This window comes from Leopardus geoffroyi, chromosome A1 (assembly GCF_018350155.1).
Source record: "Leopardus geoffroyi isolate Oge1 chromosome A1, O.geoffroyi_Oge1_pat1.0, whole genome shotgun sequence".
Lineage (NCBI taxonomy): Eukaryota > Metazoa > Chordata > Mammalia > Carnivora > Felidae > Leopardus > Leopardus geoffroyi.
This window is the reverse complement of record NC_059326.1, coordinates 50,182,297-50,197,853: the sequence shown is the minus strand read 5'-3', so window position 1 is coordinate 50,197,853 and position 15,557 is coordinate 50,182,297. Positions and strand designations below refer to the sequence as shown.

Below are 15,557 nucleotides of genomic sequence, written 5' to 3'. Positions count from 1 at the left end.
AATATGGAATTGCACTTTTTTCATGAAATCACTACAGGTTCCTCAAAACAACACAACTTTTTGCAGGATGCTTCAAAATGGCTTGTGACATGCAGAGTTGGGCAACACAATGCCATTTTCTCACACAGAAAAGTTATACAAGACCATCCATTACAAGCCACATCCTTGCAGAAACACACTCTGACCTCTCGACCATGAGCCGTTTCTTGTGCCTAAGTCTGCTGGCCTCCCGGATGGCTTCCCACCTCTGCAGGTCTGCCTCACTGCAGGGGCCAGGGATGAAGCTGACGGGAGGCACGGTCGTCCCCAGCTGCCAGGACTGGATCTTGCGAGTCAACAGGTCATCTTTCTTCTGCCGGTAGGAAGGCACTAACACTCTACAGCTCTTTCTTTTCTCTTTGGATGGGCGTGTTCTTTCAAGTACACACAGAAACTTGGCTTGAATTTCTGGAGGAAGAGTCCAGGGTTCAGGGAAAGGAACTGGCTGGTATCTGTCTGGGGCCCCTGACAGAGGCACCTCTTTTTTCTGTGCTGGAAGTCGGCGAACAACCATATCATCTTTTTCTAGATCCGGAAGTACAAGTTCACCTTCTCTATACTGCAGAATTATATCTCGCTCGACAGGATCATCTTGCTCAGAAAACCTTCTAAGATCTTCGAAAGCCCGGAGAACATACGGATTTGCATGGAAAGCGCCAGTCTTTCTGACAAAGAAATCATCATTCTCTAAATCAGGGTCTAGGGTTGACATCTCGAGGTCATCTCTTTTATACCCTGGTGCAGAAAAGAGATTCTTTCTGCGTGTTATGAGCCTGGGGCCGGCAGTGGGATCAATTTTGGTATTTGTTTCAGAAGACAAGATGTCATCAGAATATGTTTGGAGGGCCTGAAGTAATAAAAACTGACTGAAGCACAGAAAAGAAAAAGGAAGGGAGAATCTTATTAAGCTCAGGTAGAACAGGTAATTAGGCAGCAGACCAACTAGTCAGTTACCACGGGTGAATTATGTCATGGAGTCACAGGAGGGATTCTTGCTTGGGAGAAAGACTAGCCTTTAATGCCATCACCCGTGACTTTCTTGGATACCATTTAAATAAGCAAATGCAGCGTGTGCTTCTCAAGAAAGGTGGGTGCTGTCCAGGCCAACTGATGGGGCTAAAACGTAGACAGCACACACCTCCCTGATGAATACGTATTTGCTTTTACCCCGCCCGTATCCTGTCACCCACAGTGATATAGCCCCCATCCCAGCGAAGCAGCGATCTTGCAGATTTTGAAGAGTCGGTCATTAAGCACTTTATGCAATAGGCACAGGTAGTCAGCACAATTAAAAAAATAAAATGCTGTGAAGCATTCAAAAAGACCCCAATGGGGGCACCTCGGTGGCTCAGTCGGTTAGGTGTCTGACTATAGATTTTGGCTCAGGTCATGGTCTCATGGTTCGTGCGGTCGAGCCCAGAGTCGGGCTGCACACTGATAGCGTGGACCCTGCTTGGGATTCTCTCTCTCTTTCCCTCTCTTTCTGACTCTCCCCTGCTCGTGCATGCAGAGCTCCCTCTCTTTCTCAAAATAAATAAATAAACTTTAAAAAAAAATCTTTTCTCTGCATTTTCCCACTAGACTTGTGTGCCCTGGTGTCTATCTAAAAGTTATTTTCTGGAGCGCCTGGGTGGCTCAGTCGGTTAAGCGTCTGACTTTGGCTCAGGTCATGATCTCACGGTCTGAGTTTGAGCCCTGCGTCAGGATCTGTGCTGACAGCTCAGAGCCTGGAGCCTGTTTCAGATTCTGTTTCTCCCTCTCTCTTTTTGCCCCTCCCCTGTTTGTGCTCTGTCTCTCTCTGTCTCTCAAAAATAAACATTCAAAGAAAATTTTTAAATAAAAACTTTTTAAAAAAAGTTATTTCCTTTCTCCACATCTCCGTACATAACAAAACCACAGAATTAGGTCAACTTTCACGAAAGCTTTTTATTTTTTTTTTTTATTTTTTTTTTATTTTTTAAAAATTTTTTTTTTTTCAACGTTTATTTATTTTTGGGACAGAGAGAGACAGAGCATGAACAGGGGAGGGGCAGAGAGAGAGGGAGACACAGAAGCGGAAACAGGCTCCAGGCTCTGAGCCATCAGCCCAGAGCCCGACGCGGGGCTCGAACTCATGGACCGCGAGATCGTGACCTGGCTGAAGTCGGACGCTTAACCGACTGCGCCACCCAGGCGCCCCACACGAAAGCTTTTTAGAAATAACTTTCCAAAAGAACAGGCTATGCCACATGTACTATCTTGTACATTACTGTGAAGAATATTTAATTCCATAGACTTCCAAGCTCATATGTTCCCACAGAAAGCAATACGTTATACATTATGCTTTTATGCTAAATGTTATAAGGTTTCATGACCCAGCGCATCATGGTCAGAGATTAAAGTAGCAGCAGAAGCTGGCACAGATGTCCCAGGCCAGACTCAAAGCAGGCAGACTCATGCACACAGGTACACCTGGGCTCGTCCGCGGCACCACTGGCTCTCCTGGCTGCATGGGTGTCCCAGGAGTTCTTGGCCCCTCTGGTAGCCAGTTCCAGCAAGAGTGAACGTCTTTGGCAGTTGCTGTCTAGCCTACGCTTTGCTTTTTGGATTCTACTAAAAATGGAGGAGCTTCTGTGAGAGCCTGAATCCTCATCCTCAGAATCTGAATTCCTCCTACTGTAGAGTGATACAGAGAAAGGAGGGAGGAAAGGAGAAAGAGTTGGAGAAAACTAGAACTACTGAAAATACTGCCGTGCAGAAGGCTTTTTAAGATCCAGATCCTAAGGTTTAAACTTAAACAGCATTTTTTTTTTCAGTGATAGAGGGTCTATGGGTATTAAAGGGAAAAGGAACCTTTCTCTTTCCCTCTCGTAAAAAGCACACACGGAACACACCCAGCCAGGGTGCCGAATGAACATTAGAACAACAGAAACATGCACAGAGACAAACCTGAATCCCTGAAATTCTTTATACCATGGTTTGTAAGTTTCTCTTTTTATTCTTTTCCAGTTCACATCTTCTGGGATCCAACATTTGGGAAGAAACTGATCAAAAGCATGCCCTGGGTTTGGCATGATTGGACTTAGCTTTCGCACATAAAGATCATCCTTTACGGTGTTGGGTGTACTTGTCTTTGCTTCTTTCTCTTCCAAGTAACAAGAGGAGTTTGAAGTTTCTTGTACTGTTGGCCAATTCTCCACATTGGTACCCCAAGTTCTCCTCTCATTACTGTTCAAAACATCCAACCAGTTAAGATACTGAATGAGCAGTTTGTGACACAGAACACAAAAGGCATGCTTTCTGGCTCACAAAGTTTATATCACTGAATGAGACAAATTAGTTGCCACTCTATCATGACAGCTCCTAGAACAAAGTTAAGGCATGATAACAGCATCTCATTTTAATCAGAGGATAGCATGATATGCAAGGGCCAAAGATAATTATAAGATGTGTTAAAAAGAGATAAAATTGCAAACAATCTGGGGTGTTATATATTAAAATCAACATAACAGACATTCTGATCTAGGAGAATTTTTCTGACCTCGTCAACTCGTACAGCCCAGTGGCTAATGGGTCAGCAGGAGAAAACCTTTGCGAATAAGAGCTAGGAGAGGTGGTTTTCGAGATGAAACACTCAGGCCTCTTTTTCACTTGGAATCTACGGTTGGCTAAGTCATCCAAAACTACATCAGGCAACCTTCGTTCATCCTCGGAGTCCGAACCACTTTCAGAACCGTATACCTCCTTCTGACAGGAAGCTGCATTGGAAAAATCCCACTCTGCTTTGCTAATTTGATGGGAAATTAAAGGATTCTCTGTGTGTCCACTGAGATCAATCAAACAGGGAAAAAATGGAAGAAAACAACAGCTCACAGTGAAAAGCAGAAGTCATCCAATATGCTGAAAGATGTCAATAAGCTAAAGGCATGTATCTAAAAAAAGAACCAACACACCATAGGCTGACATCCTAAAAGGGAAGAAACACCTTCAGGATATGCATGACTAAAGATAATAGTAAGAAAAAAAATGCATTTTCATTAGTGAAATTTTTGGGCTATGAAATATATTTTAAGAACTATTCCTTTTCCCACATTTAAATACCCCTGCAAATTCACAAAGTGCACTGAATTTTAAAACTCCATCATCAGCTCGCATCCCAGTACCTTGGAAATGTTCCATCCGCTTCTGTATAGACCGGGCTTGCCCAACTTCTTCTGTTATCCTCGTATTTGTCCGGCTTTTTCTTCCTCAACGGCGCTGGCACATAGGATGGCTGTCTACTTTTGTTGGGTAAAAAACGATTGAATGGTAAAGCAGATTTTGGTTCAATAGCTGAAATCCTTCGATAGGACATATCGTCTTTATTATAATCCTGCATCTTGGATGGAAATTCAGAATCTGTGTCGCTTTCGCAACCTATAAAAAAAGCACGAGAATTTGCTTTACTCTCCAGATCATTTGTCTAACTGAACCCACACAGCTTGCCTGCTTTGTCTTTCCCTTGGAAACCCAGGGCTCTTCTGCTAACTCTGGGGAATATTTTTAGAAATTTGTCATGAAGTTGTGATAAGATCCATTAGGAGGAACTTGCTTTGCATACTGGAGGCACATGCGCTACATTCTTTTACTGTTGAACATTCTAAACAGAAAATGTCCCCATTAACCACTGAACTTCTTTTCTTCCCAATCCTCCTCGACCCTGTGACTGTACATAAAATTTATTGATGGAATACATATGAGTAAAATATAGCAATTGAGTCAAAGACACCGAAAACTAGATCAAAGAGTCATTCAAGGAAAAGTCTGTAATTTAAAATAAAGCATACCATTGTCTCAAATTTCTGTGAGGGCAAGAGAGGTAAGGGAGGACATGGAAAAAGCAGTAGAAAGCATAGTATCAGGAAGGGGTTGGCTACATCGTTGTGAGATCCCTATAGGCAAGGGTCATACATTAACCAGGAGGTTGGAACTTCAGTAATCATTTGGTCCAAAGGAATATCAAGCCTCATGTCTAAATGAACACACACAACTCAAGGATTTTTCTCAGGGTGGCCACGAAAATACTGGGAACCTTGTATTTTGATTCCAAAATCAAATCAAATCGTTTAAACACAAATTCAAAAGAATACACTGTGATACACCTCAAGGTCAGATGGACACAAATGCTGATCTGTTCTCTTAAATAAATAAGTCTACTCTTGTAAAGACACAGGAAGAAAAGAGACTACAAAATACTACTACAGATCCACGCTGAGTTGTCTCCCTTTTCTGCCCTTTTGTTCTTTCTGCCTCCATGTGTTTGCAAAGAAAGTTTGTAGAGGTTGCCCCCTTCCCGCCAGGGTTGCTTCAGAGGATAGCTGTGCACGGTACCTGACAGCTGCAGCCTCTGGGCACAGCGAACTCAGGGCAGGTCAACCTGTGCTCAAGGCTATCTGGTCTCCTCCCTCCTGCCTGGCAGAAATCTACAGTAAATAACAATGAGAATGGCCTACAGGAAGTGGTTTCACACACCCTGGGAGACCGTGAGGCTGGAACAGGGTAAAGGAGAAAAGGCAAAAAGGGAGGAAGAATGAGTAGCTACGACCGGGAGGGTTAATGGTCAATCATCAGGTGCTTCCATTTTTACCACCTCCTGAATATCCCATTTTGTTGCAAATAAGAAAGGTCTTAGAGGTTCTTGCCCGAATGTGTACATGTGGAATTTTAAACACACAGGGAGATTTTCTACTTTGGAAGTTTTAAAGCTAAAATCTTTTTATTTTTGAGTGCAGTGAAGTTCCCGCAGAGTAAGCAAATATTCTTTCTTGATATGGAAAGGGAGTTCGTATAAAACTAAGGAATTTGAATTTTCAGTTTGTTAACTTAAAAATATTATCCTAAGGGGCGGGAGGGTGGGGATCAGTTTGGGACCTCAACCAGGCAGGCAGCAGAATTTCAACATGCTGATTGCAGAAAAGTTTGATCATCCGGGTGGCCCTCAGGCTTTTCTCTTCTTCCTCAGTTGTAAGTACCACATCTTCCCTTCCGCACTCTTCACACAAGCTCTGCAACCCCTTTCCCAAGATCAGGAAGCAGTGTGACAGTGGCCATCTGCTTTCTGTCACACATACCAGGCATCCAGTCCACCAAGTATCTGAGGAGAGGACTTTAATTCCACACTCGGAACGACTATACTGAACCAACAGACGTCTGTATATTCCCACATGCCTTCAGTCTTTGCCCCTGTTATTCTTTGTTGGCCAGATATAAATTTAAACACTGAATGTTTTAGGTTATCCAGTCAGGACAAAGGAATATAGCTCACTAAGAACGTCAGCCTTTGCTTTTACAGTTTTAATCACTCAGATGAACTATAAACTCAGATTCATTTCCTTAACCCTGTACTAGTCATCTGGGCCATGAAAATGTCACACCTGGATAGCAGTCACCAACACATGCAACAATAATCATAAAGGGTAACTTTTTGATAGCTACTCATTTTTTTTAAAATTTCAAATGCCACTACTACTCTAAAACCTAAAGAGATGGGGTTGTGTTTCACTTAATTTGTTGATTATTTTTCAAAACCAAATCCATTGTACATACATTGCTTTTTTGTAAATTTACATCAGAACAACAACAACAAAGATTGAATTGTAGTTGAGCACTGAGTGCTAAAGTATTTAGGCAAAGTCTAATGTACTCAAACACCAAGATGGGTAATTAATGTATATAGAGGGAGGGGAAGATACGTGGTAAAGCAGTCCCAGTAAAATGTTATGGTAAGAACTAGGGCTTGGAACATGAGTATTCACTGTAAAATTCTTTCAACTTTGTTGAGGTTTTAAATGCTTTTTGATAAGAACATTAGGAAAAACAAGTAAAAATATAAAAGTAATTATCAAAAATAACTAGCAAAGTAAAATCCCTAACAATTTAGCACCAACTCACAACCAGAACTCTCCATTTTTTCATGTCAATGCTAGAAGCACAGAAACTTTACTTGTGGTTTTTGATCCATCCGAATTTGGATTGTTAAAGGTACACAGTCGGGAATTTCTGACCCCATCCAATAGCCATTGTTAGAAGACATGCATTTAAGTAACTGATGTGGCCATAATATTAGGATTTTGAAACTTGTAACAAAGTAACTTTCATTTTATGTTCTTTTCTCACTCTGTCCTGAATTCGCTTTGACCCTAATAAAAACAAAAGAGGTTTCCTAACACCATGCTAGTATGGCTACTTAATTTATCAAAGTTTAGCATAATAATATATCCTGGTAGATATCAATCATTTTTTTTGGACAGAATTACAGGGATATGTTTCCTCCTTTTCCTTAAGAGAATTTTTTTATCTTTTGGAGAGAAAAGTATTCAGAAACTAGAGCAGAATTTTATAGAAGCTTTCTTTTTTATGTTTAGGTACATTGGTAAATAGGCCTCATAGCACAGATTATCAAACCTGCATCTGAACAGGAGAGAATCAGGATAGATCATCATTGATAGAACAGGTCACAGTTAATGGTCTCCTCCCCACTCTCTTCTAACCATGGAATGAAAAACAATGAAACAATGATCACTCTAGTGGTAATACAGTGAGGAAGCAATGAGAAAGGAAAAGAAAGAAAAAAAAGAAGTGAAAAACGAGAAAGAAACCCCCAATATTTTAGTCTCTATGGAAATCCACATCTTTGTAAAATTTTTGCCCCAATTGTTTTTGCTCCATTTTCCTACTCTCTCCTATTTCCAATTTTCTCTTAATAATGCAAACAAGCACAAAATACACTGACAGTCAAAGATGCAACTCACCCTCACGTCCCCCTCTCAGCGTGATATCAGAGGAGCAGCTTGTGAATGACCTAGACCCCAAAGAGTCCAAGCTTTCAAACGAATCTTCTCTCTTATGGTTGCCTGGAGGAGTAGGAAATTCTCCACGTTCAGCACACCAGATATCACCGTAACCACTGTCCCTGCCACTCCTTTTCAGGCACCTGGAGTCTTCAAGAGCCTAAAGGAAAAGTTTTTAAAGAAGAGTGAGTCAGCATAAACTTCCAAAAATGTAATCAGTCATTACTTGTTTGTATAGCTCAAGTTGTGCTATATTTGATAGGTGTGGCAATGAGATTTCTCTGTTAAACATTAAAAAAAAAAAATCTGACAAAAATCAGAGTATAAATCTGTAAATATTTTCCCACAGTATTTGGCACTTAGGTAACAATGAGGAGGTATTCAATAGTATTTAATAAAAGACTACAGTTTATCTAAAAATAAGTGTGGGGGGGGCATTTTAATAAAAGAGAAGCTAATACTAGATTCAAATGCTAAAAATCAGTGACTACAGGTATCTGGCAATAAACATGAAAGGAGTCAAAGCAAAAAGTCAACCTTAATTTCCATGTTCCAAAGGAGGTAAGTTAACAAGATTCTAGTCAGCCTACCCTCCAGGAAATATTTGCAGTGTTTAGAATAAAGTAACTTTAACTCATAGTTTCTTAAGAAAAAACTTTAAAAACAGATTAAAGGGCAAGGACAGCAGGCATACACCACAGAGTTCATTCATTTCCACTGATCACAACACCTAGATCTGAGCCAAGGAAAGTAGACTTGTCTGCAGACATTCAAAATTTACTTTCCCTCAATCTTAGTAAGTATTTATTTGTTTGGCTCACATGAGAGATAAATAGATAACAAATGTGATTAGCCATAGGTTTGTAAATTATATAGAACTTATTACAAGTATCCTTTTGAGGGTACCTGGCTGGCTTAGTCGGTAGAGCATGCGACTTTTGATCTCAGGGTTATGAGTTCAAGTCCCATGTTGGGTGTAGAGATTACTTAAAGGTAAAATCTTTTAAAATTTATATACATTATACAAATATATATAATACGTATATAAGCATTATTTTGAATAACATTCCTTTATGAAAAAGTTAATAGCAAAATAAAACTGGACTTTTTTTTTTTTTTTTTTTTTTGAGAGACAGAGAAAGAGCACGAGCTGGGGTGAAGGGCAGAGGGACAGAAAGAGAAAAATCAAAATCTTAAGCAGTCTCACGTGGGGCTCGACCTCACGATCCTGGCATCAGGACCTGGGCCAAAGTCAAGAGTCGGACATTCAACTGACTGAGCTACCCAGGTGCCCCAAAACTGGACTTTTTAAAATTAGGATTTAAGCAAAATTATAAAGCCCTTAGCCTTGTCCTGATACATAGTAATCAAAGAACATCTAATGACTAATTTTTTCATACAATGTCATTAGTATATAAATCAGAAATGCTAGTCTCAGATGAGCAAACTACAGAGACAGTTTAAAGAACGTAGGAATTCCTAACACCCAGATGTAATATGTGAATCTTGATTACTCAGAATTCAGATAAAATGAGCCATGAAAGAAAGCTGGGAGACAATTGGGAAATTCTGAATACGGACTAGGTAATAGATAGTAGGGAACATTTAATAATTTCCTTCAACATAATAGACATTGTAGCTATATGGAAGAATATGCTTACTCTTAAGAGATGCATGCTGAGTTTTTAGACATAAGAAATCTACAATTTACCTTGAAATGGTTAAGTAAAAACAGATGAATGGATAGACACATGGATAAAGCCAGTATGGGAAGTTTTTAACAATTGAACCAGACAGTACATATTTGGGTATTTGTTGTAGTATTCTTTCAACTTTTATAATTATGAACATTTTCAACATATGGATAAAGTTGAAAAAAGAATGTTTACAATGCATCATTAGCAGCTGTCCCAGGCACACTTTTGGCTGAGACTCTGTCAACTCATGGTTCAACTGTTGGACAAATGTATGAAGCACCAATAAGATCTAGTGGATTTACGTGAGCTTTCATATACTTTCGATGCCAGACACCCTGGCATTAGCATTGATATCCTATCGTAAAAATGTCAGCACCTACCTTGTACCTTATTTTCAAGGAGATGGGGAAGCTGGGCCTAGTGCTGGTACCACCCACTAATTCTCAAAATATACAAAGATTACAATTTTTTAAAATATATCTTTAGCTCTTTCAGGTTTCTTAGACATGCACTTGTGGAAGTATCAGAGTCCTCAACACTCAGTGAGATGATTTTTGACCTCATAAAAAGCTATCTTAAAGTTATTGATGATGGGCCACCTCAGTTATCAAAGAACCTGAGTCTGGCCTTGGTGCCTGGTTTTTACGAGGACTGCCCTCTGACAAGTCATCTAAAATGAGTCATCTCCGATTATATGATGACTCAGGTCCAACAGCTCACAAATTTTTTTTTGTTGTTGTTTTTTAATTGACATTCTGGATTGGCCATTAAGCATTATCTACTTCAGTGGGAAACATCTGAACACAATGACTTTGAGTGGAACAGAACAGATACAAAACAGAGATCATACATATTTACACACTTCTTACTGCTATCCCCACTCCATAATAATGGAATGGCAACAACTGAGGTTTGATCAATTTTTTTTTTACCTATTCTGGTTGTGACACTGGTGACAGGAAACAGCTTTTAATAAAGCATTCCCAGCACAAATGCTGTACTAGGGTTATTCAACCTGAGTCAGACTGCCATAAAAAGAACCAAAGGCTGTGAAGAGAGCACTGATGCAGGAGCCAAAGCCCCACATGATTTTTAACTGGATGTTTTCTTAGCTGACATAACTGTAAGGCAAGGCTCTGCTCATGCCCCAGGCCACCTGCACATTCATCCGTCACAGCCTTATCTCCTTCAACTTCTGTGACCTGTTCATCTGTCTCCATCAGACACTGGTGCTCTAGGATAATGGGCCTTTCATGACTGTTTTTCCAACATCTAGAACAATGCTCTATAACCTGAATTAACTGTTTCAAAGAATTTGGGTGAAGTACCATCCGCTCCCTACAATTCAAAAATAAAAATCAAGAAGGAATACTTTAATCTTCTTTGCTCTATAATCTCATATTTCTACAGTATATGTGGCCAGACTCAAGCAAAAGGATTTCAAGATCAAAGTAGATGTTAGGCAAGGTGCTCATTTTCATCCTGGCCTAAATTTCTATCTTCCAATCATGGTAACTAACATTTATTTCATCCTTACAATGTGCCAGAGACTAATGTTAAATGCCTTATTGGTACAGTACCATTTAATCACCATAAAAACCCATGGAGCAACTACTATGAATCAGATGATGGTATATTATTTTAACTACCTATTTTCTTCTGAGCACTGTAAATTCCCCTGGATAAATATCCCCCTAGAGAACTTAATTTCCCCATTTGGATCCTATAAATGAAAATTTGACAGAACTATGGTCAGCCCTGACACTTGACCCCCCTCAAGGAATCCTTAAGCATTCAAAAGCTACAACACTGACTTCAGGACATAAAGGACTAGAAATGTGTTTAAAACAAAAGATTCTAATTTAAGCCCATATCACGTTTCATGTAACAGCATACTGCTGTCTAGGAAACACAAGCAATATGACAAAATTATGGGGAGGATGGAGTATGGGTATAGAGATCTAATGAAACATGACAAGATATTAAGATAGAGAAACTGAGTAACTTCAACACACAGTAGCTATCCTGCAGCACCTCTCTAATACAGGTTGAATTTCCTAATATAGAAAGAGTTAACTTATATCCAGTGCCTTAGAAAGGAAGCAGATATGTCGGTCATTGAATTACCTAAAATTAAGAAATAAATACCTAGACTCCCTCACTGCTTTGCGGTGGCATACAAAGCCAGCAAATAAATAACAATGCTTTCTACCCAGCACAATCCAGAGTGGAGTAAAGATAATAGGAGCTGCCATATTTGTTAGAAGAGGGGAAGAACGAAAAAGGAAAGTGGAAGGAAAGGAATACAGGGAGTGGGGAGGAGGACAAAGAAGTAGTATAAGGAACAGTATTCATTGCATCCAGATGTAGTTTCCTTACCTTAGTCAGAGCTTGTCCTAAAAGATTCTCAAATGCTTTCAAATTAAGATAGGGTCCATTATAGTAGGGGTTACTTTGTGCTTTTCTTCCCAACCAGTACAATGTTATCAAAACCTTGAAAAATGCCATGAAACAACATCAGTCTAGTTAGTAACTAGTTGCAAGTTCAAATGCAGCTGAGCACTCCAGACAGAAGATAGCATATTTATCTATGGTTGAAAAGTAGGTTTTCTTTTAAATTATGTGAAGGAGAAGGGCCATTAAAAATGTTAATTATTCTTAGATTTCTGTCTCCGAGCACATTCTCAGACCAAAAGCTCAGATGTCAATAGGCATTTGTATAATCTATTAGTTCATCTGAAGGAAAACATTTATGAAGAAAGCAAATTAAACTTCCAAAGCAATAAATTTTTCCAACAAATTTACAGCTTAAACTCTTAAAATCAGGAATTCTCAGCTTCCTTAATAAGGATCTTGAGCTCTTGTATTTTTTTTAACTAAAGCTGTCACAGTTTTAGAAACTCTTCTAATATGCAGAATGTTAAGAGATAGAAGTGTGCACTGAGCAATTACCCGGAGTTCTTACACATTCAGTGTTTTTCCTTAAAGTCTGACCTTGTGGTTTGACTTACACCTCTAAAGATCCTGAAGTGTGTTTTTTGCCTTTCCCACCCTTACTCACATATAAGATGCCACTTCCCAGGTTTCACCTACCCTCCTACACTCTGATGTCAGAGAACATATGGCTTAACCTTATTTAAACATATTTAGAGTTCCTGACTTGTTGGCTACTGTCAGAAATTCCATTAGAAAAAGGATTCAGAGTGTATCAGATATTTTTAGATACCACTGCCTTATTACAGAACATGTAAGTAAAAAACCATTAATAATGTTCCCTTAAATATAGCTTACATTTTTCACTCTCCTATCAGTCTCTTCTTGCCTGTAAAGAAAAGAGAAAATGCTTATTAAGTAACATCTATGAGCCTTCAATTATTAAGTAGAAAAAACTCTTTTATTCTAAAAATTCTTTTATTCTAAATGAATATTAATGCCACCTGGACATTCAAAAACCTTAAACTGCATATTATCCATCAGAATTTTTCAACATTCGTTGATTTCATGAAATAGAATGGTCCATTATCTATAAGCAAGTTTGTCTTTCTCTCATTTTTTTCATTATAGATTTTTTAAGCACACTATTGGCATTTTTTGTATTTTCATTTTAAACAATGTTTAAAACCAATCGAAAAGTGGGGAGAGCAGGAAGCAAGAATCAGTGTGCTCATGCAACAAAAATTGAGAAAAAAAAAAGAGGGGGAGAAAAAGCATTTTTGCAGAATTTTCTTTTCTATCGTCCATGGGTTTTTCATCCAAGTTACTCAGAGCAAAATGCTCAGAGATCAAGGTCCTGCAGATGTTGAGAAGTACAATTTAAAAAATGGCCATGAATCTCTGCTTGAAGCGATTTTACTTTGTCACGAGAATCATGAGTTTTCTCCCTCACCTGTAAAAGGGCATGATATTTATGGGAGAAGTTAAAAGGAGGCAGATGTCAGCACAATGTTGAAGAAGCAACATAAACTCATTAACAAAGGGTTACCCTAAACTAATGCACTTGCTGTCATTAGACACACTTATAAGCAGGCTTGTTGCTAATTCAGACTGGAGAAGCCAGAACTAGGTGACCTCTAAGGTGGCTTTCTAGCCTAAAGTCTGTAAGTGATGTATATTTGCCAAATAAAATGTATATACATATATGTCCTGTGTACATAGGAGATATATAAAACACATATCTAACATAGAAGACATGTATACAGAAAGGAAAAAGGGGAGAGAATGAGCACACAAATATTTAACTTAGCTTTCAAAGAATCAATGAGACAGCTATGGCCATTCCTTTCTGTAAAACAAACATGAAGTGAAATGGACCCTAGAATAACATGCACCTCCCACCCATCCCAGCACAGGACAAAAACAGAATCCACAAGTTCCCACACTATTGCAGAAATATAAACTGATCAACTACTTTTTAATTTTTAATCCATTTGGTAGTAACTATTCAAGCCAAGTCTATGCATATTCTATGGCCCAGCAATTCCACCCCTAGGTGTCTACTGAACAGAAATGCCTACATATATTCACCAAAAGTCATTTATGAGGTTTACGGAAGCACCTTTCATGACAGAATAAACTGGAAGCTGCACATATGTCTTTAACAATAGGATGGATAAATTACAGGATACCCACAATGAAATATTATATGACCACAAGAGCGGGCAATCTGGAACTGCATGCAACCACATGATTCAGTCTAGCAATGAGAAGCAAAAGCAGCCAAACACAAACAGTACAGACTATTCATAGCAAGTACAAAAACACAGATATAATGGGAGAAGTCAAGAGACCGGTTACCCTTGTGGGGAAGGATGGTGGAATGATTAGAAACAGAAGGGGACACTGGTATTTCCCTTTATTTTGATCTAGAAGCTGGCTACCTAAGGGTTCTCTTTCTCTGAGGTCTTTGAATTGTACACTTATAATACATATCCTTTTATATATTTCTATTATACTTCAAAGAGGTAAATGAAAAGAATAAATTGTACAGCCGAAGTGCTCAAATCATAGCTTATCTCCTAAGTAAAAGAAAATCATCTTGTAAAAATCAAAAACATTTAGTTTTAGAAGCAGTTAATGGAGGGGGATCACTAAAAGCTGATCATTAAAAAAATAGCACATAGAGTTGTAAAATATAGAGCTTCTTTTTACAATGATCAACATATACACCCCAGAAATTAAGCACAAAAGAGCTATTAATATTCAACACAAAGCATAGGCTACACTGAAAACTGCCATCCAATTAAAATGGGATGCTTTGAGTGGAATATTCTCTTAAGCACACTGAGGGCAGAAGGAAGAAAGCTCTCTTGAACCCCTGACCTCCTTTCCACTTCCCCTCATGGAGGCTTCTATTCCAACACACTCCTTTGCCATTTACTTTTTATTACAATAAAGCAAACGCTATAAATGCGAGGTATGGGTCTATTCTGTAACAAACATAATAAGCAGTAACCTTGGCACTATAACCTTCCACACACTTTACATTCTCTTCTATGTATGAGCATTTATAATGCATTCTTGGACACAATGATATGTAGTCCAGTCAAATTAGTATCCTATCACTGAAATGTAATGCCAGGAATTCAAGTAGTCAATGATTTACTGGAGTCAATTGAGGCCACTCTCTGACACATAGCAAACACAATCCACCGCATGGAAGTCAGTAACTAGGTGGCTTCCTTGCCTTCTGCGGCCACCGGGCACAATCCCAAAGCCTTTTAAATAGAACAGGCTCAAAGGGAAGCTCATGGTAACACAGACTTTCCATGAGCCAGCCAAGTTACTGCCCAACACAACAGAACAAAAATAAGGCAGCCCTATCTACAAAGTTAGCTAATTCCTCCACAAATACTTCAAGAGTTGACATGGTGTAACACCATGTGTAAGAGGATGGGCTTTGGGTCAGATCTGGATTCTACTATGTCCATCTGAACAATTTGACTCTCAAAGCTTCAGTTTCCTTCTAATGAAACTGGGGATAATGGTCCCCAGTTCAGTAGATGAGGAGAAAATG

The 15,557-nt window shown here is 39.0% G+C and overlaps 1 protein-coding gene and 1 non-coding gene across 36 annotated transcripts in view; one reads left to right on the top strand and one right to left on the bottom strand.

The window, feature by feature from the left end:
• The window catches only part of LMO7 (LIM domain 7), a 196,359-nt gene that overhangs the window by 46,568 nt on the left and 134,234 nt on the right, over nucleotides 1-15,557 (bottom strand). For 14 of the 35 annotated variants that reach the window (XM_045478978.1, XM_045478971.1, XM_045479005.1 and 11 more), the window contains 8 exons: nucleotides 12,836-12,866; nucleotides 11,924-12,037; nucleotides 7,809-8,007; nucleotides 4,182-4,434; nucleotides 3,560-3,844; nucleotides 2,968-3,246; nucleotides 2,491-2,694; nucleotides 186-905 (listed from right to left, as the gene is read on the bottom strand). In XM_045478978.1, coding sequence (XP_045334934.1) covers nucleotides 186-905; nucleotides 2,491-2,694; nucleotides 2,968-3,246; nucleotides 3,560-3,844; nucleotides 4,182-4,434; nucleotides 7,809-8,007; nucleotides 11,924-12,037; nucleotides 12,836-12,866 — 2,085 coding nt within the window. The remainder of the gene's footprint in view (nucleotides 1-185; nucleotides 906-2,490; nucleotides 2,695-2,967; nucleotides 3,247-3,559; nucleotides 3,845-4,181; nucleotides 4,435-7,808; nucleotides 8,008-11,923; nucleotides 12,038-12,835; nucleotides 12,867-15,557) is intronic. The other 21 variants (XM_045479202.1, XM_045479252.1, XM_045479261.1 and 18 more) reach the window with 7 other exon arrangements.
• On the top strand, nucleotides 8,752-8,824 carry TRNAK-UUU. Its single transcript has one exon. It is a non-coding gene; the product is annotated as a tRNA-Lys (tRNA).